General features: G+C 43.2%; 5 protein-coding genes across 8 annotated transcripts in view; 2 read left to right on the forward strand and 3 right to left on the reverse strand.

Annotated features, from left to right (window-relative positions):
• celsr1a (cadherin EGF LAG seven-pass G-type receptor 1a) overlaps positions 1–8,983 on the reverse strand; it is a 79,643-nt gene extending 70,660 nt beyond the window's left edge. For all 3 annotated transcript variants that reach the window (XM_017034619.2, XM_008315919.3, XM_008315918.3), the window contains exon 1: positions 4,991–8,983. In XM_017034619.2, coding sequence (XP_016890108.1) covers positions 4,991–8,600 — 3,610 coding nt within the window. In that variant the 5' untranslated portion in view covers positions 8,601–8,983. The remainder of the gene's footprint in view (positions 1–4,990) is intronic.
• A 1,876-nt stretch (positions 8,984–10,859) lies between these two features.
• trmu (tRNA 5-methylaminomethyl-2-thiouridylate methyltransferase) lies at positions 10,860–14,446 on the reverse strand. The gene is given in 11 exon segments (XM_008315916.3): positions 10,860–11,413; positions 11,503–11,585; positions 11,806–11,950; positions 12,034–12,134; positions 12,401–12,460; positions 12,530–12,626; positions 12,719–12,891; positions 12,969–13,091; positions 13,473–13,579; positions 13,674–13,839; positions 14,316–14,446. Coding segments are annotated over 11 exon segments (1,287 nt in total). The 5' UTR covers positions 14,398–14,446; the 3' UTR covers positions 10,860–11,263.
• A 58-nt stretch (positions 14,447–14,504) lies between these two features.
• On the forward strand, positions 14,505–17,539 carry srr (serine racemase). Of its 2 annotated transcripts, XM_017034675.2 has the most exons (8): positions 14,505–14,644; positions 14,924–15,101; positions 15,207–15,388; positions 15,600–15,730; positions 15,812–15,960; positions 16,064–16,153; positions 16,358–16,612; positions 17,403–17,539. In XM_017034675.2, exons 2-7 carry the CDS (start codon positions 14,924–14,926, stop codon positions 16,597–16,599), a joined length of 972 nt encoding a protein of 323 aa, XP_016890164.1. In that variant the 5' UTR covers positions 14,505–14,644; the 3' UTR covers positions 16,600–16,612; positions 17,403–17,539. The 2 variants fall into 2 exon arrangements, with proteins under 2 accessions (XP_016890164.1, XP_008314139.1); XM_008315917.3 differs by lacking the exon at positions 17,403–17,539 and having other exon boundaries at positions 16,358–16,860.
• tprkb (Tp53rk binding protein) lies at positions 16,981–18,197 on the reverse strand. The gene is made up of 4 exons (XM_017034676.2): positions 17,931–18,197; positions 17,692–17,814; positions 17,356–17,532; positions 16,981–17,235 (listed from the first exon to the last, which is right to left on the reverse strand). Exons 1-4 carry the CDS (start codon positions 18,069–18,071, stop codon positions 17,149–17,151), a joined length of 528 nt encoding a protein of 175 aa, XP_016890165.1. The 5' UTR covers positions 18,072–18,197; the 3' UTR covers positions 16,981–17,148.
• Positions 18,198–18,368: 171 nt separating this feature from the next.
• On the forward strand, positions 18,369–21,242 carry alg10 (ALG10 alpha-1,2-mannosyltransferase). Its single transcript, XM_008315913.3, has 4 exons — positions 18,369–18,497; positions 18,552–18,802; positions 19,393–19,590; positions 19,672–21,242. Exons 2-4 carry the CDS (start codon positions 18,638–18,640, stop codon positions 20,731–20,733), a joined length of 1,425 nt encoding a protein of 474 aa, XP_008314135.1. The 5' UTR covers positions 18,369–18,497; positions 18,552–18,637; the 3' UTR covers positions 20,734–21,242.
• Positions 21,243–23,620: the final 2,378 nt, after the last annotated feature.

A 23,620-nucleotide genomic window follows, 5' to 3' on the forward strand; every position in this document is an offset into this window, starting at 1 on the left:
CCATACAACGGCTGAGTGCATTTCATCAGAGCTAAGCTAACGTCTTTGTGTCACTGTAGAAACGTAATTAAGTAGACCTAAAAAGAATGAAAGAAAGACATGTTCAAGAGCTGAGAGAGGCAGCTCCTCCGAGCAGATTAAAAACCCCTCAGCAAAAGCCCCGCGGGGGGTGGGAGCAGGGGCGAGGGCAAGGTGTGAGGACTTTTTTTTTTAAAGGGGTACGACTGCGTGTAGCAGCATGTCGTTCCGCTCACCCAGGGCAGGGAGGAAGATCAGAGCCAAGAAGGAAAAGAAATTATTGAAATTATTTAGCATCAATCATTCTTAATCGTTAGAGTGAATCTGCTCCGGCTGCATCAGTGACTGATGAAGCGTCGCTCGACTTATAGCCAGTTTATACATGTTTTCATTTTTTCAGGGCTGAAGAATAGAAAATATCTGAATTGATTTCTCAATATACCACCAAAAAAATACAGCGTATCAGGTGCATGTTGGGTAATTTCTTAAGCATTACAGGAAACAGAAAACAGAATCCATTCGTTCTGTATTATATAGATATGTATGTACATACTGTATGTATTAAGACACACATATATACGTACATGCACATAAATATATATATATATATATATTTATATATATATATATATATTTATATATATATATATATATATTTATATATATATATATATATACATATATAAATATATGTACATATATTCATGCATAAATATATATAGACATAGATTATATACATATATTAATGCATAAATATAGATATACATATATAAATATATATACATATATCTACACCTAAATATATATATACATATATAAATATATATAGAGGCACTTTGGTTTTCTTCCCTGACACCCTCCAGTGGCAAATGTCTGTCACATGTGATATACTGCCCTCTTTTATTGTCTCTGAAAATCAGCACTTTACCGATGGCCACCACCCTGAAGTGCAGGAGTCCCTTCAGCTCAATATAGATTTATGTCCCGACTGCTTATGTCAGAGGTCAAAGGTCACCTCAGGTATGATTAAAATCCTCACTTCCCTCTTTTAAAAAAAATAAAAATTTATCACCTCTTCAGAAGTTTTCAATTAACTTTAACTCTGACACCGCGCAGGTCAACTGGTACGTGCTAGCTGTAAACACTGGCTCAGGCAGTGACGGGGTCGGGGGGGGCAGTAGGGGTGTGGGCACCCTGATACACCGCAGCGCTCTGACTCTCTGCTACTCAGGACAGTCCAAAGAAGTTGACAGATACTCATCTTTTAGAAGAGAAAAAAAACAGACTGAAAAACTCCAAAGGTTTTAAGTGAAATCCAACAAGCGCAGATAAGGGCTCTTACAGTGAGAAAACATAGCCCCCAGATACCCGACCGCACAGCTATCGTCCACCGCACATGCCCACAAGTGGGAGGGGGGGTGGGCGAGCGGGGACAGACGGAACAGTGTTGTGGCTAGCAGAGTGTGTTAAGTGAGTGTATCTCAGGAGTTATCAGGGCGTTCTTGTGTTTCAGCCCAGGGCTTGAGAAACATTCTCAGGCCTTCTGCTCGCCAGAATGAAAGCACCTGTTCACGAAACGCTGGGGTTCAGAGATTAACCCTGATTAGCAGCAGGTCCGGAGTCAGAAAAACACAGCGGCAGGTTTTTCACCTTAAGCTTTTACAGTGGAAGATAAAGCTGAGAGAAAATGATCGTGTTACAGCATATCTGTAGTAGGAACTGTAGTCTGTGTGGAAGTACTGTAGCACCAGTGTATGATGGGTTTGTGGATGGATGGATGGATGGATGGATGGATTAAATAAAGGACGGGTAGATGGATGGATGGAAAGAAGGAAGAAAGGATGGATGGATGGAAAGAAGGAAGAAAGGATGGATGAATGGTTGGATAGATGGAAGGGAGAATGGATGAATTGATGAATGAATGGAACAAAGGGTAGAAGGATTGATAAATGGATGATGGATGAAAGGAAGGAAGAAAGGATGATGGGTGAATGGATGGATGGATGGAAAGAAGGAAGAAAGGATGGATGGATTGATGAATGATGGATGGACAGAAGGAAGAAAGGATGAATTGATGGAAAAAAGGATGGATGAATTGATGAATGGATGGAACAAAGGATGGAAGGATTGATAAATGGATGGATGAAAGGAAGGAAGAAAGGATGGATGGATGAACAGATGGATGGGAAGAAGGAAGAAAGGATAGATAGATGGATGGATGTACTTGATTGACTCTGACAGCGTCTCTTAGTGTAATCATTTCAATCAAAGGAATTTTACATTTATCTTCGTAGTCATTTCTCTTCAAATAAAAGTTTTTGATGTTTTTTTGCTGTTTTTTTTTCTCATTTCCAGTTCAGACAGTTAAAAGCTGTCACTGTGTTGAACTGATCCAACACTGTCAATAAATTCAATCAATACTTCATCATGTCAAAAGGTCACTGGGGGACACTGGAGACAACCCCTGCTGACAAAGGGGGAAACGCATGCAGTGAACCCGGAGGTCATAAAGAGGTCCCCGGGCCACATATTGAGAACACTAGTCTCACGTATTTAAAACCAAACAAACAAAACAAAATGACCTAAATGATAGACCGAGTATAAATTATACTCTGTCCCAGTTTGGTGTGAAGGCTTCAAGTGCTAACCCTCACCCTCTTCCTCACCCTCTTCATCAGACGGTGAAAAGGGTCAGACGAACACACTAGGTGGACTGCGTTCTCGCGGTGGAAGCCGCAGTAATCAAATTTAGGAGAGAAGGACGCACAGACGGGCTCTTGTCTCCCCGTGCTGGTAAAGGGTGCTGTTTGTTCACCAGTCCCTCCGGGCCTTCCACACCCGTCAACACGGGGTTAAAAGGTCAAGACATGAGCCATAATGGTTACCTAACACTTGACATCAGGGACACTTGTGAGGCACCGGAGGTTTTTGGGTGCGTCGGTCAATGGCGTGTGCTTACATTTACTGTATGTGTGTGTCTCTCACAGAGAGAGAAAATGCTACAATCAATGAAACTGTTTAACCCCCCGACCCCCACTCTCTTTTTTAGGACCACCATGAGGTCACAGTTGTCAGGGAAACTGTGAGCCCAGTCAGCTGTTCTTCAGACAGTCTGAGTGGTCTGGGGTCTACAAGAGAGAAGAACAGTTTGACCTTCTCATGACTGGAAAGACAGGCACGAGTCCTTTAGTAGAAGTTCAACCAATGGATTTAATGATGTGAACTGATGACTGTCAGAGTGGGGAAAAAAATTTAAAAATTAAGGATTGAAAGAAACAAGAATTTATGATGTAAAGAAGCAGAAAAAAAGGGAAATTGTAGAATTTTTAAAGGAAAAAAAAGAATGAAAAAGCAGAAAGAAAGAAGGAAAAAAAGCAAAAAAAATATATAGAAGAGAACGTTTTCTTAGATTAAGAAGGGGATAAAGGAAGAAAGGAAAAACAAAAAAGTTAAAATTAAAAAAGAAACAAAAATTTTCAGTCTGAGTGGTCTGGGGTCTACAAGAGAGAAGAACAGTTTGACCTTCTCATGACTGGAAAGACAGGCACGAGTCCTTTAGTAGAAGTTCAACCAATGGATTTAATGATGTGAACTGATGACTGTCAGAGTGGGGAAAAAAATTTAAAAATTAAGGATTGAAAGAAACAAGAATTTATGATGTAAAGAAGCAGAAAAAAAGGGAAATTGTAGAATTTTTAAAGGAAAAAAAAGAATGAAAAAGCAGAAAGAAAGAAGGAAAAAAAGCAAAAAAAATATATAGAAGAGAACGTTTTCTTAGATTAAGAAGGGGATAAAGGAAGAAAGGAAAAACAAAAAAGTTAAAATTAAAAAAGAAACAACATTTTTCCATAGAAAGAAAGACAAAGGAATCAGAGTTTTTTCCTTTCATGAACAGAGAGTTAAGACAGGTGACATGAAAGAAACAAAATTGAAAAAAAAAGAAAAGCTTTGTGGGAAAGCAAGAAAAAAAAAGATAAGGAATAAAAACAAAAAGTAGGACAATTGAAAAAAAAGAATTTAAGAAGCAGAGAAAGACATTTTTCAAAAATGAAAAAGATAGAGAGAGAGATAAAGAGACAAAGGAAAAAGGACAGATCTGAACAAGCAGCTGTCATTAAGTCAAATGTCAGTCACTCTGTCAGTGAATCTGATTGGACCAGGTCGGTTACCTGCTTCCAAAAAACCCTGATGATGTGAATGTGTGTGTGTGTGTGTTATTTGTGTGTCTCCTTCCTCACCAGTTGAAGGTGAAATTCCCGAGTGTTTGCATTGACTAATCGTTAACTTAAAAGAACAAAGTCTGCCTCTGTAGTTGGAAAAACAAGGACTTAATGCAAATTCCTCGTGCACGCCCTCGGGGCATCGACCAGCAAAACCCATTTCCCTTTTTTTGATCCAGCATCTAAAACATTTCCTCTGTTTCAAACTGCAGCAGATGGATGAATTTGAAAACTGATAAAATTTTTCATAGTTAACATATTGCCTCAAGATGTGCAACAGCCTCCCTGCCGTGCACCAACACCAACCTCCAAAACCCCGTGCACGTGTGAGTTCCTGCAGGAACCCACATATCTGCAACAACAAAGCCTCTCAGTGATGAGGGCGCCCTGCTAATACGGCCGTTTTTTTATTTTTATTTTATTACCCAGACCAACAGCCTGCACACAATTCATTTACCACTCAAACAGTGAAAAAGCAGAACAACTGGATCCAACACACGGCCTGAGGCAAACAGCCGCCCAGCACAACAGCGTCAACAGGACAACCCAGACCTGTCACCTGTGACTGTTCCACGCTGACTCGTCAGTTAAACGCTACATCGCACCTCGTGATTCAGCAACACATGTGACACCAACCATTTAAAAGTGTTTTGTGTGACGTTTGCATGTGGCGACAGGTTACAGCTGATGGAGAAGACGATTCAGTTAAATCAGAGAAGAAGAAGAAAAAAAAAAGAAGACTGTGACTTTACCTGAGACGGAGATGGTCATCGGAGCCTCCAGGGGCCTGTCGTTGTCCAGGTCTCGGCTCAGCCTCAGATCCCCCGTCTCCTCATTCAGCAGCAGCAGCTTCAGCTCGTTTCCAGACTCGAACTTATACCGTAGCTTATCCGTAACGTCCGGGTCGTGAGCCGGTACTTTTCCTATTATTCCTGAAGGGAAACTGTTGGACTTGTTGGTGACGTAGTTGTTGAAGATAATCTCAAAGTTCTGCAGCACGGGCACGTTGTCGTTCATGTCCACCAGGCGGATGTGAACCGTGGCCCGGCTCACCAGGGGCGCCGAGGTCGCCTGGACCACGATGACGTACTCTGTTTTGGTTTCATAATCCAGGTCTGTGAGTGCAGTGAGGTCGCCGTTGAAGATGTCCAGCTGGAAAACCTCAGGGACGTTGCCTTCCACGATCTGATACATGATCTGAGCGTTGGTGCCCTCGTCGGGGTCCACGGCGGTGATGCGGGTGACCACAGAACCCACCGGGCTGTTCTCCTTCACGTCGATAAAGAGCTCATCCTTCTCAAAGACGGGGGCGTTGTCGTTGATGTCCTGCACCACCACGTGAATGGGAACCGACGCTTTCAGCGGAGGAACTCCTTTATCTACGGCGAACGCCTTCAGGTTGTACACGGGGACGTTCTCCCGGTCCAGTTTGCGGGCAGTTCTGATGATGCCAGAGTACGGTTCTATGAAGAAATCCCCTTCTCCGTCATCGCCGCCTACAAACGTGTAGCTCAACCTGCCGTTTGGCCCCGAGTCCCTGTCTGAAGCAGAAATCTGGAGGACACTGGTGTAGACCGGTGCGTCTTCAAACACACTCCCCTGGTACATGTCTCTGAGGAACTGAGGAGCGTTGTCGTTAGCATCCGAGACGATAATCTCCACGTAGGTGGTGTCAGACTTTTGAGGGATGCCGTTGTCTCTAGCGATAATGGCTAACGTGTAGGAGGCCTGGTCTTCGTAGTCAATCTCCATCCGAGTGGTGATGGCACCAGTGTCGGGGTCGATCTTGAACTGAGGAACGTTGTCTTCCATCACGTACGTGATGCGAGCGTTCTCCCCGGTGTCCTCATCTGTGGCGCTGATCACCATCACCTGGGTGCCCACCGGTTTTCCTTCGCTGAGCATCACCTGATAGTTGGCACTTTGGAAAACGGGCCGGTGCGTGTTGGCGTCCGTGACGTTGATGAACACCTGGGCTGTGTCGTAGCGCGTTCCATCACTGGCGGTGACGGTGAGGACATACTGGCGTTCCTGTTTGTAGTCCAAAGGGAGGGCTAAGGTGATGAGACCGCCGCCGCTTTGGCTAGTGATGGCGAATCTGTTCCGGGTGTTACCGCTGGAGATCTGGTAGGTAACCACGCTGTTGACGTCCCTGTCCACGGCCGTCATGGTCAACACACTGGTGCCCACCACGGCGTCTTCGTTAACTTTAAGTGAGTAGACCTTCTCCGTGAACGTGGGCACATTGTCGTTCACGTCCAGCACCGTGATGCTAACGCTGGCAGACGACGACATCACCGGTACCCCGTGGTCTCTCGCCTCCACCCCAAAGGTGTAGAATTCCGTGGTTTCTCTGTCCAGCTCCTCGCTCACGGTGACCCACCCCGTGCTGTTGTTGATGGTGAAGGGAAAACCGGGCGTGGTGTCAGTCAGGCGGTACTCCAAACGGGCGTTTTCTCCAGAATCGCCGTCGATGGCTTGGATGTGGATCACAGAGTAACCGATGGCCACATTCTCCAGCACCGTTGCTTGGAAGGGCGTACTGACAAACATGGGGGCGTTGTCGTTGACATCCACCACCTGCACCACCACCATGCCAGTGCTATTGATCAGCGGAGGCCGGCCTCCGTCCTGAGCCTTAATTCTCAGGTTATATTCCCGAATTATCTCATAGTCCAGAGGGTTGATGACGTCGATGACACCAGTGGGAGAGTGAATGTAAAACTGACCTTTAACGTTTCCACTGATGATGCTGTATTGGACTTTGGCATTGTTCCCCTCGTCTTTGTCCGTCGCCTCCACCTGGATGACCTTGGCGTTGACCGCCACGTTCTCTGGAACCTGTACGACGTACCTCTTTTGACTGAATTGTGGGTAGTTGTCATTCTCATCCTCCACTGTGATGTGCACGGTGGCCGTGGCACTGCGGGGGCCCGGGTCCTTTCCCTGGTCGTTGGCCTCAACGATCAGCTGGTACTGGGCCCTGGTCTCTCTGTCGGGCCGCTCCCTGATCCTCACCAGACCGTTGCGGGGGTCGATTTCAAACACGGAGTTAATGCCATCGTTGTTGACAATTTTATAAATCATGTTGGCGTTAGAGGGCGCGTCTCCGTCCGTGGCCCGGATTGTCATCACTTCAAATCCCACCTCCACGTTCTCGCGGATGCTAACGCGGTATTCGTTTTGCTCAAACACTGGGTTGTGGTCGTTGGTGTCACTGACCGTGACGGTCAGGTAGGAATTTGCAGATCTTTTTGGACTGCCGTTGTCTATCACGGTCACTTTGAAAACATGCGTGTCTTTGACCTCTCTGTCCAACGGCTGGACTGTTGTTATGCTGCCAGTCTGGGAGTCAATGAAGAAGAAATCATTGGACCTGCTGTCGAACAGGGCCTCCATGCTGTACTCCAGCCTCCCGGCCTCTCCATCATCCGGGTCAGTCGCTTTGAGGGTGATAACGCGCGTCCCCGCGGGCTCATTCTCGGGCACGGACACCTGATAGTTGGGGAGCTGGAACTGTGGAGACGCGTTCGCCTGTCGCTTCCCCCTGCGGCTCAACGCCGCGGACCTTTTCTGGACTCTCGGTGATAAGGATCCATGTAGTTCGGCCACTTTGACGAGCGTCACAGCCAGCTGCACGGAGAGCGAGCTGCCGGAGGAGCTCCGCAGCGCACAGTCCAGGTGGACACTGGGTCGGTCCCAGTTGTCAGGACACGAGTCAGACGCCAGGGACAAACGTCCTCGTCGGAACACCGCAGACAAACCGTCCCCCGCACAAACAGTGTCCAGGAAAGGGGTGCCACGCGTGAGCGCGGGCAAAAGTTCTGGCACATTCGATAGCAGCTTACCTGCGGGCAGGCAGGAAGTTGTTTGCAGTCTGTAAATGTGTTCAATTCGAATGTCAGGCTCAGCCGAAACGTTCCGTCTCCTGTACTGTCTCAGTCTTTTACTGCTAACGTCACAGTGGCGTCCGTGGACAACCACAACAAACTGTGTCCGAACTGCGTCCTCGGTCGTTGAAGAACCTGCTCGGAAGCGAACACGCGCAGGGTTCCTGGCTATGTGCGCGCACTCCACGTCTGTGGACAGGCGGATCGTCCCGTCCCGCTCCCCAATTTGGAGGAGGTTTTGCGTATATTTAGGATAAAAAGTCCTGTCGATCGTGTACCTCCAGCCGGGTCCCATTGACAGGTTGGCCAACACGGCGCCGGGCTGTAGAGCCTCCCAGAGGTGCATCTCCAAACATCCAACAAGCGGCAGGCTGAGGAGACACACACAGATCCAACACATCGGGAGCTCCATGCTCTCCAAAAGGGTTCCAAAATTCCACTCAACTTCTGCGAAACTCGTCCACGGCAGCATTAACTCTCCCTCTGCCAGCACCGCGTCCCGCTTCTCTCCCTCATGGTGAAGTTTCAGCGTGGAAAAAGTCTCCGTGTCTCCATAGTCTCACTGTGTCCAAGACGCGCAGCGGCTGCGTTAAAGCACTCTGCGTTTAAAATGAGTACAAAATGGCTCCGTGGATCTCCTCCTCCTTCACCTCCTCCTCCTCCTCCTTTTTTCCTCCTCCTCGGAGCCTTATTACCATAAACCTGCTGTGCCCCCCCCCCTCTCGGGACGCTTTCACGGGAGGGCCGGGGGTGTGCGAGGGTGAGGAGGTCTTCTTTATTCTTTTTCTCATGGAGATTTAGGAAGTGGCCCAGTGCGCACAAGTGCATTGTTATTACAATGGGAGACAGAGTTGAGAAACTTTTAAACATCAGGTACAGTGTCGCCCTGTCCTGAAAAACATTTAATGAAAAACATTTAATAAATAAAGTAAAAATCCACGATTTAAAAACTGGATTAACGTGAAGAACTCTCCTAAAACAAACATAAAACATAATTTAATTATTTTAGTCTCAGCACTAAATACTGGGATGTTTAAAATATAATCACAAATATTTCATTATATGTACTTCTCCTATCATAAATATATGTACATGATGTTTAAAATATAATCACAAATATTTCTTTGTATGTACTTCTATCATAAATATAAATATATGTACATTTGCAATATATAAAAATGTATTTAAAAAGTGTAAAACAAAATATAACTCCTTTATTTTGTTTACGTCATTGACTATTTTTTCACTGTTCCAAATGTTTGGACCATTTTTCCTAAAACTAATCTGTCATCGATTTTTATTGTTTTATATTGTTGAAAAAGTTAATCATTTTTATTATTTGTCAAGTTTCTATGGAAAGATTTGGAGCTTGAAATAGTAATAAATAACTGATGGTTTTAGTCATTTGCAAAAGAAGCTGGTTCTCACGACCGATTTATATTTGTTATTTTGCTCTCTCTTTTTTGGCAAACGAAGTTGTTTTTTTTTTAAGGCTACGATAAATTCTCCTAAATGCTGGGACAGACATAGAAATCAGTCCAAAATATGAAACTCCAGAATTTTTGAAAAGCGAGGATAAAATCCCAGGCAGGAAAAAATAAACGAACTCTGCTATAAAAAACAAAACAAAACAGTAAAGTTGTATAAAACCTGTCATTAAAAGTCAACTTCACTGTTACAACACTGACTGAACAGCAACAGGTTCATCCTGGAGGTTAAAACCTGTAGGAGAGCGCCCTCGTGTGGTCATATGTTCACCAGCTCCAATGACTTCCGACACAGACTCCGGCACATTAAACTCAACATAAAGTGTTTGTTATTTTTTACTTCAAAGACAACTTTGAGAAATGACAAACATGATCTTTTCTTCACGACTTTCATCAAACATCATGTAGGATTTAACATCCTGTAGATTAGTTTAGTTAAACACACGAAGAAAAGTTGAGGTATTTCATGAAACCTGAAGGTTTTATCCTGGAGAAGAAGCAGTTCTGATGAACACAAGGTTCAATCAAGCCAATGGTCGTCAACCAGAGGGTTGCAGACCCCCAAAGGGACTGGAGAAGGGTCATGGGGTTTTGATTGATGAGAACACAAGGTTCAATCAAGCCAATGGTCTTCAACCAGAGGGTTGCAGACCCCCCAAATGGGCCAGGGAAGGGTCATGGAGTTTTGATTGATGAGACAGTTTTGTCTATATTTTATATAAATATATGAACCTTCATAATATTTCAATACAGGTACTAAACGCAAAATAACATCATACTTTTGCACCAGTAGGGGGCCTTGGTCTGTAAAAGACCCTGTGAGATACTGTGGAGAATTACTCAATTTCACTTCCACTAGGTGGCAGCAGATGGCAGACAGACAGCGCTGTTGAAGATCTTCGTGTTTTTCTTCAATATCAGTGTTGTGTTCAACTAAATAGGCCCAGGTTTAACGCTAGAGTAAATCAACTCATTATATGATTATATCTCATCACATCGACTTCTTTTGTGACACAAATGTTTGATGGTGAACTGTTGGTTTTTTACATAGAATATGAACCGTGGTTTAAAAAAATTTGTAAACACTGGTTCATAGGAAGAAGAAATTCTTAACTGTTGCTGAGCAGAATCACGAAATCACCGGTGAAATTATTTGACAGTGTTTTTCTGTCTGATCTAAAATTTATGGAACCAAAACAAAAATTTGTAAACACTGGTTCATAGGATGAAGAAATTCTTAATTGTTGCCGAGCAGAATCACAAAAACACCGGTGAAATTATGTGACAGTGTTTTTCTGTCTGGTCTAAAATTTATGGAACGAATTATATGTTTCAAAGAAGAAAACATAAAATATCTGGAATGAGCTAAAAATGCAGATTCAGGATTTCCTGATTCAGATCTTGTTTTTTTTCCATGTTTAAAACTCCTCCATTCATTTAATTTATTTTCCAGAACAGCGAGTAAAACCCAACAGAACGACAAGGCCCAGAAGTCATGTCATAGACACGTCTGAAAACATGAACACCAACCCAAATGTGGCCCACACGGGTCAGAGCGACTCCTCTGTCCCACTGATGGTGTTGCTCGACCTAACATACGCAGACGACAGACTGCAAACCCACCGGGGGCGGCGCTGTGATGTCATCCTCAGCCGGTCGGTTCTGTGGTCGGTTTCTGGTTCTGCTGCGCTGCCGCCGTTAGCCGCTCTCGTCCCCGCTGGACTGTGTACTCGCTGGGCCCCAGCTGAATGATCTTCCCGCTGCCCAGACATTCGTCACCTCTGTAGAGCACGGCGAACTGAAGGAGAGGTCAAAGAGTCAAAGGTCATGACCTATTTTAGTCCAACAGAGAAAGAAAGAGTATGTAACGTTGGTTCTTCTTCTCACCTGTCCAGGTGTCAGAGCTCTGACCGTCTGCGACAGTGAGATCCACACTGAGCCGTCCAGGTTCAGAGTCACCGTGCAGGGAACTGGGAAGTACAAGAACCAAAGTAAGTCACCGTTTTAAAGTACTATTTAAAACGTCAAAGAACAAAATCACATCGTTTTACAAAATAAAGTAACATCCTGATTAACATTAACAAAAAACTTTTATTCTTTCTGTACGGTCCTGTACCAAATGACCCACGGTCTGCTACAGGTCCACGACCCAGTGGTTGGCCACCCTTCCATAATAACTCAATCTCGTACCCAGTGGCATTCTATGCATGAAGCGAAAATGACAATTCATCATCTGGGTCCTGGCGAGTTCAGGAGGCGGGTCCACTGTCAACCAATGGAAGCGGTCCGTCCTCAGCGTGTCACGGAACAGAGCGGGGTGGTTGGTTCTTGGAGCCTGGAAGAGAAGGTGAAAATAAGCAAGCCAAAAAAAAAAGAATCTGTAAAAATAACGATGACATCACGGCGAGATCTTCTCACCACAAACACGTCTCCTGTGGACACGTCTTTGTCCACCACAAACCAGGCGTCCTTCTGTCCACCAATCCTGGCCCGCTGACCCAGAGTCATGGTGAACCAACCTGCGGAGACACGACAGACGACGTGACGCCAGCAGGAAGTGAAGAACTCTGTATGTTTTTTTTTTCTCTTTTGTTCTCTCTACACTTTAACACACTGATTATCAACCCGCGGCTCGCAGGCCAAACACGGCCCACTGAACCATCCAATTTGGCCGGCAACTGGATCACAAATGACATAAAACGTTCCAATTTTATCTTACTCTGTCACACACAAGGAATAAACCAGAGTAAACAAATCAATACAAAAACTCTCTAACAAACAGTACCTTTGTGTTTTCCCTTCACTGTCTCGTCCTCAATGGAGACAAAGTTTCCTGGTTTCGGTTCTGGTACTGGAAACAAAGTAAAAAAAAATATCAGCGTGTTGATTTATCACCAACAACACAGACAGAGACTCAGGAAATTGACAAATTAAAAATTAAATTATGATTTTCTTACTTCTAAAATAAAATCTTCAAAGTTTCTTTCACCGATGAAGCAAATACCCATGCTCTGAAAAAACACAAAAACAAGTTAAAATCCATTTGACCTGTCGTCGCTGTGAAAACATAAGACAGAAGACGCGACGGCTGCAGACTGAGAACCTCTTTCCTCTGCAGAACGTGGTGAAGTCCTGCTTCCGCAGCCATCTTCTTAACAAAATCCTTCGTGAGCCCAGCCAACGGGAACAAGGTTTTTCGCAAAGCATCCTGGGAGATCTGACTGAGGAAGAAGGTTTGGTCCTTGAGGAGGTCTGCTCCCTGAAGTAACTTCACGTCTGGTCCAGGAAGAACACGTGAACCAGATCAGAATCCTGGACGACCACGAGCTTCAAAGTCAGTTTAATTCATTTACCATTTCTGCTCTCAAACCGATTTCTGAAGAGCGTGGTGGGCGGAGCTGCGGGGGCCTGCTGGAACACGTCCTCGTCTTCCTGCGACGTCCTGGCGTAGTGGCCTGTAGCGATCGCATCTGCACCTAAAGTATATTTAAAATAATAAAAAAAAAAAACATATTAATTGAGATTTTATCCTAAAGAGCTACTTACAATGTTTTTTTAAGTGAGATTTTATCCTAAAGAGCTACTTACCATGTTTTTCTAAGTCAGTGTTTTTCAACCTTAAGGTCAGGACCCCTCATGGGTTCACATGAAAATCAAATGGGGTCACCTGAAATGTCTAGTAATTGTCTACCGATAATAATTATAGCTACTACAGTTCAAAGAGTTCAAATAAAATGCAGCAATTAAAAACATCTGAGTTGGATCATCCTGTTTCAACCTTGTGGTCACATGACTGCACATGTGGAGCGCAGTTTACTGAAGTATTATCTGTTTTGACCATGATGACAACAACTTACCCAGAGTGTTGATGGCGTATCTGTGGAAGTGGTTGAACTTGATGTGTTTGTTGCACAGAATGTCAGGGTTCGGGGTCCTGCCTTTTTCATACTCCTTCAACAGGTAACTGCAAATAAAAACAAAAATGAGAAAAATCGGAACAGAATGAAGGAAACATGAATCTGTCTGACAGTTAGTGTAACTAAAAGTGACTGAAATACCTGAAAACTTCATGCCAGTACTCCTTGACATAAGATACTTGATGAAAGGGAATATCCAGAGTTTTACACACTTTATATGCGTCCTCACAGTCCTTGTCTGTAGTGCAGACCCCTTGTTCGTCCAGTGAGTCCCAGTTCTTCATAAAAACCCCTGTTACCTTAAAACCTGTAGGAAAAAAAAAAGTAGGAAATGTCTTTGTTAACCTACAACAGAATGTAGTTTTACTTTTTAGGGTGGAGTGTCTTCAGTCACCACCAGGGGACACTGCAGTGCACCACAAGAAATAGTTTTCACAGGGAACCAGGAGTCAGACTCTCCCGCCTCTTTTTCTGAGAGGCAGCATAATTACACAATATTTTGTATAGTATTATTAAAATGTATAATTTTTTGTATATATTTGTTTGCATATATTCATGCAATTACCTTAAGTTAATCTGTCTACTCTTTTCACTTCTTTGCAATATTCAAGTTAATACACGTTAAAATAGGAAAAGACAGAGTTTGTTCAAATATATTAAAACATGTCGTGTGTCGACTTTCATAAATTATAATTTAAATTTCTATTTCTCTTTTGTCTTGTTCTAAATAATTCGCCCCTGGTGGTGAAAGTTTGACAGTGCGCGTGTGTCCGTGTTTCTCACCTCTTCTTTTCAATAACAGCGCAGCGACAGAACTGTCCACGCCGCCGGACACGGCGCACACCACGTGCCTCGCAATACCCATACTAAAAGTAGTTAAAATGTCCACGTTCACACGTGTGCAGAGGTAAAAGTTAATACTGTGCCATGTCCAGATGACACCAGCGCCGCCATGTTTACTGTCCGTTTCATAAAAGCGTCCCTCTGGAAACACGGCGGCAAAACGGAACCAAAAATCCGAACGGGAGGGACAAGTCGTGTAACGCCGTTGTCAACACGGCAGAGTTGTGATCTGGTCTTTGCGTGAACGAAACGTCCAATAGTTCCACAAGGTTAGTTGAAAAATATTTTATTTGTTTTAAATTGTAATAAAACGTGTTCTGTATTTTCTAAAATAAATAGTGCACTCGTACGTTCGTCTTAGCTGAAGCTCAGCTATAATTATCTACAGTAGTGCTATGTACAGTTTTCTATGGAGCCCCTGAAGGGACATGGGGGACAAGAAAATATGAAACTTTCACGCGCGCACCAGAAACATTTATTTATTTATTTATTTTTCCTATCCGTAAAGAAGAGTTTTATCTGGATTCTTTTTTCTTTTTTTTTAATAGATGGCTGAAGTGTCTGCAGACGCCGTCACCCTGGATCTGCTGAGAGAAGCCAGAGAGACAGTGATGAGCAGCCCACTAGGTGTCATCAAAACTCCCATGATCCCCTGGTGTCAGACCAGCCTACCGCTCAACATCAACTGCAACATCCACATCAAGCTGGAAAACATGCAGACAACTGGTGGGAACTCTGTTCACTCCAGCGTCACAGGGTCGCACAGGAATATTTTTTATGGTTCTGCGTGGCCATAACAGACGTGTGTGTGTGTGTGTGTGTGTTAAACAGGGTCGTTTAAGATCCGAGGAGTTGCTAATCAGTTCGCCAGGAGACCCGCGGGCGGTCACTTTGTCACCATGTCTGCAGGAAATTACGGGAAGTCTTTTGCATATGCATCAAAACACTATGGGTCAAAGGGCAAAGTGGTGATGCCTGAAACCGCTCCACTGTCCAGATCCATCCTCATACAGGTCAGAGGTCAACAGTATTTGGGCTGAAATACGGACATAAAATAGACACAGCTGAGACTGCAAAAAAAAATACAAATCACAACGATGTAGTACTTAATCAACTGCAACTGTGATATAAAGTAGCATTTTTGTGTAAAGTGTAAATATTAATTAAAATTATTACATTTTGTGTTTTTATATATTAATCTAAGAGAGTTGTTCTTGATCTCAGAGTTTTGAAGTGGAGGTCGAGCGAGTTCCGACGGCCAATCTGATGAATGTTGTCAACCGATGTGTTCAGGACAACAACATGACATTCTTGCACTCGTACGATGACCTGGACCTGATCGCAGGACATGCCAGGTACAGAATTTTTTTTTTTTTGTCGTCATTAAACCTCAACATTGACCCATTATTTGTGTAATTATAAACCTGTGTGTCCAGTCTTGGTTTTGAGGTGCTGGAAGTGACCCCTAACCCAGATGTTGTTGTGGTTTGCTGTGGTGGAGGGGGGCTGCTGGCTGGTGTAGCTGCAGCCATTAAACTGTCAGGCTGCGACCAGACCAGGATCTACGGTGTGGAACCAGAAGGAGGTGAGAATTCACCTACAGCTACTTTGTTGTTTTTTTTAAATTGACAAATTCCCAGTCTGTGGATTTGTTGCTGTAAGATTTGTCTTTTTCTTTGAAAATGCAGCTTGCACCATGTACAAGAGCTTCATCGAGAAGACCCCAGTGGGCATGGAGACCAGGAGCGTGGCCTCGGGCCTTGCACCACCATTCGCAGGTACTGGAAAAAATGTTTCTCCCCATTGCCCCATAACAATAATAATAATAATAATTAGTTACTGTTGTAAACCTAGAATGTAAATACCACAATGACAACATTAACATTTACAGCAGGTCAAGACGTGGATGTGTTTGAGCGAAGAGTAAAAGTTTCACTGACAAATTTCTCAAAGTTTCATTAAATATTGTACTTTATTTCCAGGCCGGCTGCCCTTCGAGTTGTGCCAGCGATACGTGGAAGGCATCGTCCTGGTGAGTGATGAGGAGATCAAGGCAGCAGTGTCTGCCCTCTACAGGTCAGGGCTGGTAGTGGAGCCTTCAGGCGCTGCTGCCTTCGCTGCCATCGTTAACGAGAAGATTCAAGAAATGGAGGGAAAGACCGATGTGTGCATTCTCAGCGGAGGAAACATCGGGAAGGACGAGCTCGCCAACATCCCAGACTGATGAACATCTGAAGGTCAACTTTCCTAGTCTGTACTTAAAGGTTTACTATTGTAAGGACGTTCAAATGTCAACAGTGAACGTGGGAAATAGTTCTCAGAGACTGAGTCCATATTTAGCCTCAAAGGTTTTATATTTCCTTATTTATCTCTTTTTACCTGCCATTATTATAATAATATTGATTATAAAATCAATCAATAAATTTCATTCACCGTCAACATTGCATTTTGAAAGGACTAAGAAGCAATAAAAACTACCTCCAAACTCTCGGTTCTGTGTTAGTGTCTCGTTAGATAAAAGAGCTAAAAAAAAAAGAAGCAGAAATGCAAATAAGTTCTAGGACAGACTTAAGAAAAATAATGTAATTTAATGAAGTGGTGTAATGAAACAGATTGTTTTGTAAAATAGATACAGTTTTGGATTGAGTGCGGTACAAATTAGTGGAATATTAGGAAATAGTACTAAAGATAGAGCACAGAATATTATTATAGAATAAAGGAAAACTGCAAACACCATTATTCAGTAAGAAACACAGATCCTGGTTCAGTTTCACTACAAGACGTCTTTGGTGGCCATTCTGGACACAACTGCATCCAGAAGAGTCCCACACTTCTCCTCCTGGGGAGTGACTTTATACAACTGAAATGAAGACAAATAAATAAAAGGTCAGCACCAAAGGTTTAACTGTGGTGGTAATTAATAATAAAATGATATGCTAACCTAGTCTAGTTAATCTAGATTAAGATAAAGATATTTTACCTTTTTGATTTTCATATGATCTGACAGCAGGGAAATGTCCTTCACAGGAATCTGACATCCGTCCACTTTGGATACGATGTCGTCAAAACACGGCGTCTCACTTTTGTCTTGAACCACGACAACCATGACGCAGTCGTCACCGTCTGAGATCCCAAACCTCTTGAAGGCATCTGAGATCTGTACCATGAAAAAGGAACGGAAAGAAACTAAAATAAATTTTACATTTAAATAGTTCCCATTGATAAAACAGAACATATTGTGGCGCATTAGCATAGATTAATACGCTGCATTATTCCCCAGGAATGACTCTCTACTGACTCTCATTCATGTACTTACCTTATTAGTGGGCGAAAGGTTAAAGATAATCTCAGAGGAGAGAGCTCTCGTCTTCATTTTTCCATTTTTCTGGAAACAAACCGCTTTATTGGCAGCGACCAGGACTTGGAAAGGATCTACGAGCTGTAAACGGAAACACGAGTGTCATGTTCGCTATAATAAATATGCATTACAAAGCAATTCGTCCTGTCGTTAATAAATTGAAATTTCGTTAATTAAAAACAAGTTAAATGTCATACCATTGTGGGGTTGATCAAAGCTCCATTGATTTTCCCGTCCACGGCACTTTGTCTCAGTTCTGCAGCATTTTTCACTTCTTTAAAAAGTAGCTGAGTCACTCTGACGTCAGGAAAAAGCTCCAACTCTTGCGTTAAATGCATTGTTTAAATCTCGAAAGAAAAATATAATAAATACTAAGGCAGAAAGATATTGCTGGTCTTCACGTGGGGTTTGCGCTGCGTAGGAATCATAACACAGTGACACCGGAAGTTACCCGGCTCTAGCGAGAAAACACAGAATTCAAGACTAAACCGACAATTTTATTATTTACATTGTTATTAATATTTCAGTAGATGTAAATAGTGACAGTGATGATTTACGTAGCACTTGCACACAGTAGGTTAGCAGTTTAATATTTAGTAGGAAATATACTCAAAACGTCGTTTCGCTCCGGACGGTTTTCACAAACGCACCATCCAGCTGTCAAAAAATCTAGACTCTTCCGCTTCACAATAGAACACACCAGAGGGTACAACCTGCGAACTTATATATGCAGTAGTAGTAGTATATGCAGGAATTTTACTCTGACTTATATATGCAGTAGTAGTAGTATATATAGTATATGCAGGAATTTTACTCTAATGTTTGTCGCGATGCAGTATAAACAACATTAAAACGCTGAGCTTTGGATAAGTATTTCCGTCTGTGTCGACTCCAACCGACAGAGATGGAGAAATTCGAAGGCTACATCTTCGCAGCTCTGTGCAGCATCAACTTCTTGGTTTCGTGTCTGATTTTCTCCAGAGTCACTCGGGAGCAGAGGGAACCGTACATGGACGAGATTTTCCATGTGCCGCAAGCCCAAAAATACTGCAATGGAAAATTTAACGAGGTAAAATGTCTTCGCGCAGGAAGAAAAATAGGTTCCGTCATTGTAGAGTAGAGGATTAAGGTTAGCTTAACATCCATTGTCAGGGGATTTAGTCTTTTTCACATGATCGCAGCTGGCGATGTTAGCTGTATTGTGGGTTTAACTAGGTATAAACCCCACTATAATCTGTTTAAATGCCGTTTCCACATGAAAGTGTAGTAATGGATGCATCAACAACAAAGGTTTAAAACACGGCTTTTAAACATACGGCCCGTGGGCCAAAACGGGCCCAATAGCATGTTCAATTCGGCCAGCTTGATGGATTTTGAAAATAAAATAAAATACACAAACGCTTTATGTTTGGTATGTTTCCTTTAAAATGATAATGAAATAAAATTTCATCAAATACAAATACATAATAATAATAAATATCTAACGTACTCATCATTTCATTTTGTTGACTGTGACTAGAATTGTTGAAACAGCTTTGTAGATGTTATTTTTCAGTTTGAGCCACACTATGCAGATTGTTTTTAAAAATAAGTTAAAAAAAATTAAATTAATAAGGTGAATTTTATTAACCTGTGTAAAATATTTTGCTCCTGTTGCAGTGGGACCCCATGATCACCACACTCCCAGGTCTGTACCTCATCTCTGTGGGAGTCATCAAGCCTGTGGTGTGGCTGGCCAACCTCACAGGTGAGGTGGTGTGTTCCACGGCCATGCTGCGCTTCGTCAACCTGCTCTTCAACTGTGGAAACCTTTACCTGCTGTATCTGCTCATCTGTAAGCTTCACCTCAGAGAGAAGGTGAGAACAAACCATGGACTTTTATCAGTCATTTCAAATAAACAGGAAAATCTCTGATTCTACTTTTGTTTTCTCCACCAGACACGATCAGCCTCACGCCGGATCCTGTCAGCTCTGTCTCTGTCCTCGTTCCCGGTGCTGTATTTCTTTAACTTCCTCTACTACACTGACGCTGGATCCACTTTCTTCATTCTCTTCACGTATCTCATGACGCTCCACGGCTGCCACAAAGCCTCGGCTTTCCTGGGTGTCTGCTCCGTGTTTTTCCGTCAGACCAACATCATCTGGGTGGCCTTCTGCGCAGGCACGCTGGTGGCGGCCAAAATGGACGACGCCTGGAGGGTGGAGCACACGAAAAAGAGGGATGAGAAGTCTCTGCCCTCCCAGGTGCCTCTGTCGTTCAGCGGCGTGAAGAAAGTGACGCTCTGCGTGCTGGAGTTCCTGACATCACCTGGTCACGTGAAGGCGGTGCTGCTGGTGGCGTGGCCTTACGCGGTGGTCGCCGTTGGTTTCCTGCTGTTTGTGCTGCTGAACGGTGGGATTGTGGTTGGCGACAGGACGAACCACGAGGCCTGCCTCAACTTCCCTCAACTCTTCTACTTTTTCTGCTTTGCCTTCTTCTTCTCCGCCCCCGTCGCACTCTGTTACCACCGCGTCCTCCGCTTCCTGCAGGCTATGAAACGGCAGCCGGTGCTCTTCCTCCTGGTCACCGTTGTCTCTGTGCTGCTCATTTGGAAATTCACTTACGTGCATAAGTACCTGCTGGCAGACAACCGTCACTTCAACTTCTACGTGTGGAAAAAGTTCTACCGGAGGCACGAGCTGATTCGATTCCTCGTCATCCCGATATACGTTTTCTGCGGGTGGAACTTTCTGGACTCTTTCAAGCCGCGGTCACTCTTCTGGACTCTGGCCTTCTGGGCCTGTCTCCTGGCCGCCACGGTGCCCCAGAAGCTGCTGGAGTTCCGGTACTTTATCGTTCCTTACCTGATGTACCGGCTGCACATGCCGCTCCCTTCACTCCACAGACTCGTGGTGGAGTTCCTCTTCTACAGCGCCGTGAACGCAGCCACCGTTTACATCTTCATCACCAAGACTTTCCACTGGCCGGACAGCACGGCCACGCAGAGGTTCATGTGGTGATTCTGGGACGAACTTGTCAGTCAGTTGATGTGGTTCTGGTTTTTTACAGTTACTTGGATGTAAGAAGACAGGGTGTGTTTTTGGTTTTTGTTTTTCTTGGGCTTTTGTATTACAATGTGAATATTTTTAAAAACATAAATATGGTGTAAATATGATTTAAAAAAAACCAAACAAATTCCAGCCATATATTGTATATAAACGTGTGTTAAACCAAGATTTTTGCCAGTAAAGAACACACACATGACAAATTAAAATTCACTGTGTGTTTTTGTTTTGCTTAATCAGTGGTTTCATGTGTTTTAGCTCTTCATACTCATGGATTATGTCACAGAAAATCACGTTATTTACACGAAAATGACAGTTTGACATGGTCTGTTACTGTAATTTATTCTTAATTTTATTTTGTTTAATTTTTTTTGTCCTAGCTGTATCGTCTTCCGTTTTCCTGTTCTTTGTTTTCCAGTTGTACACTGCTTCACCTGCTTTGAATAAAAAAACCTGAATATAAATATTGTTTTATTTCCATTATACATTCATAAACCACTTCGAAACACGACGCGTACATGACATTTTTGTAAATCTGAAATATACATATTTTAGGGTACGTTAGTCATGCGGACGCTAGATGGTGCTGTCGGACAAAGATAGATTTCCACAGCGCGGTAAAGACGAACATCTGGGTGAAGTCATTTAAAAAAAAAATCCATCAAACTTTGTTTTTTAAATTCAGTGTCCAAACAAACTTCTAGGCTTTGACATCACAGCTGCTCCGACACCCACTCAAATACACACCCTATGACGTCACAGTCAACCCACTGATTTGAATAATCCGTTCTATCCATTGGCTCCGTCCGTCACACACTTCGGAGCGTTAGGGGGAGCGGGAGAGAGAACCGGAGGACCCGGTGGCACCGCTGCTCGGTCTGACCCATATCACGCCGATTCTAATTACGTCAAGCAGCGTGTGGTGCATTCACAGAGGAGATGTTAATAAAATCAAACCGGGATAATTACACCACCGCTGATTACACTATTCAGACCCGGGGAAAGGAGATACACTGTACGCAGCTTCCTGTTGTCAGGGTTTTGGCCGAACCTTCCAGAAGATCTTCTCTACCGTCATGTGATTGTATTCTAGAAGATTCTAAGTATATAAACATATTTATATATATGAAACTTGACATGGAGCGAGATAATTTTCTGCGTTAAAACCTAAAATGAGCGTCGAATGTGCGCTAATCTTCTGTAAACCGATTGTAGCATCGTATGACAGACAGGGCAGCGTTATCTCTCCGCCAGAGTGAACTAGCATGTTTACATTTGGGCTGTACTCAGGGATAAATGCACTGCAGAGACAGGTGTGTAAACTCAGAAAAATACACATTCCCCCCCCAGTACTGTAATAATCTATAAGATATATGCGGTATTCAGCCCACCTCTGAAACACCACAGTGTGGGCTGCACTTTTTAATGTGCCCAGAGAGTAATAGAGTTTGAGGAGCCCACTCAACACAGCACACTTCCTGCCAAGGTCCGGATCCTTCTATTACCCACTAGAACAACCAGGCCACTGGCTGCCAGGGACCCCAAAAACAGCATTAGCTTTTGGCCAAAGATTCCATTTGCAAACGCGCACACAATGCTACCAAATATGTGAAGAAACATCAACTCAATCAATTTGTTTTTACTTTGATTCACTATGCATTTTATTAGCATGAGAAAATAATATATACCCACTGAATATAAATAATATAAAATAATACAGCGCTAATCTGCTCCTTCTATTTCCTGTCAAAAACGTGTCCATTTCCACTAGCTAGCTAGCTACACGCTAGCTTGAGAGTACGAGCAGCGTTACAATAGGTGCAAAATACCAGGTCTACATAGATTATGGCAAGAATGGCAGCTGTAAGACTAGGTGCGTTCAGGTACCATCGGAAACTTGAGAAGAAAACCAAAATCGCGATTTATGTATTTATGTATAAAATGCTTATTTACAAAACAAGAAAATTTGCATTTTTTTTCTTCCTCAAAATTTCCTGAGCCCCCTAGCAGCGGCCCATGGGACTGCGGCCCCCACTTTGAAACCCACTGATCAGTGTGTCCCAACCATTTTGGGCCACGGCACATATTAAAATATTATGATGTACTTGTTTCAATTTACTCACACTTGTGAAACCTGTGCCTGTTTAGTTGAACACTAGGCTGATGTTGGACTCTTCCATGGAATTGTATAAACTACAACTGCAGAGCCTCGTTAAAGGTCTTTGCTTTATTAAAACTTCCGCATGAAGGACCAATAATCGTCACTGACATTACCTCTGGAGCCAACGTGCTTGTCATTCCTGATAATTATTATCATCACCAGCCCCACAGTGGGTGGTCACAACAAGACATTTATCTGCCACCCTGTCTCCTCTGCTGGGAGGGTGCAGCCCCGTCAGACAAAGAGGCTGGAAATTTAAAAAACGTTTTTCTCCCCCCCTTCTCCCGTGACTGTCGTTACATTAACCTTCTGGTTAACAGCAAGTGAAAGTTCAACCCAGATTGAATTAACTGAGAAATTAAATCCAGGATTAATAACATCTCCGGTGAACGATTTAGTGAGTATTACTAACTTATTTTGGAACAAATACCATTGTTTTTTGGACCATTGTGAAGCACATTGAGTTTGCTTTGTGCATGATATGTGCATCATAAACTGATAATATAAAAATAATAAAAAAAACTAATATAAAATTAGCATAAACCACATTTTATTTTAAGACACATCCTACAATAGTTGTATTTTGCTTGATGTTAATGTTTTGATGATATTTTTAATGAGAAATAATTCTGCCGCAGTCTGTTCAAATTCCTCATTCCTGGTTAAAGCTTCATCAGTTCT

This window comes from Cynoglossus semilaevis, chromosome 8 (genome assembly GCF_000523025.1).
Source record: "Cynoglossus semilaevis isolate Cse_v1.0 chromosome 8, Cse_v1.0, whole genome shotgun sequence".
In the NCBI taxonomy this organism is placed as follows: Eukaryota; Metazoa; Chordata; class Actinopteri; order Pleuronectiformes; family Cynoglossidae; genus Cynoglossus; species Cynoglossus semilaevis.

Excerpts from the sequence above, each read along its gene's own strand:
- srr (XM_017034675.2), top strand. The coding sequence starts at position 14,924 with ATGGCTGAAGTGTCTGCAGACGCCGTCACCCTGGATCTGCTGAGAGAA. Across the intron at positions 15,961-16,063 it reads CGGTGTGGAACCAGAAGGAG|CTTGCACCATGTACAAGAGC; the intron begins GTGAGAATTCAC and ends TTGAAAATGCAG. Across the intron at positions 16,154-16,357 it reads CCTTGCACCACCATTCGCAG|GCCGGCTGCCCTTCGAGTTG; the intron begins GTACTGGAAAAA and ends CTTTATTTCCAG.
- tprkb (XM_017034676.2), bottom strand. The coding sequence starts at position 18,071 with ATGCATTTAACGCAAGAGTTGGAGCTTTTTCCTGACGTCAGAGTGACT. Across the intron at positions 17,533-17,691 it reads ACCTTTCGCCCACTAATAAG|ATCTCAGATGCCTTCAAGAG; the intron begins GTAAGTACATGA and ends TTCATGGTACAG. Across the intron at positions 17,236-17,355 it reads ATCATATGAAAATCAAAAAG|TTGTATAAAGTCACTCCCCA; the intron begins GTAAAATATCTT and ends TCTTCATTTCAG.
- alg10 (XM_008315913.3), top strand. The coding sequence starts at position 18,638 with ATGGAGAAATTCGAAGGCTACATCTTCGCAGCTCTGTGCAGCATCAAC. Across the intron at positions 18,803-19,392 it reads GCAATGGAAAATTTAACGAG|TGGGACCCCATGATCACCAC; the intron begins GTAAAATGTCTT and ends CTCCTGTTGCAG. Across the intron at positions 19,591-19,671 it reads AGCTTCACCTCAGAGAGAAG|ACACGATCAGCCTCACGCCG; the intron begins GTGAGAACAAAC and ends TTTCTCCACCAG.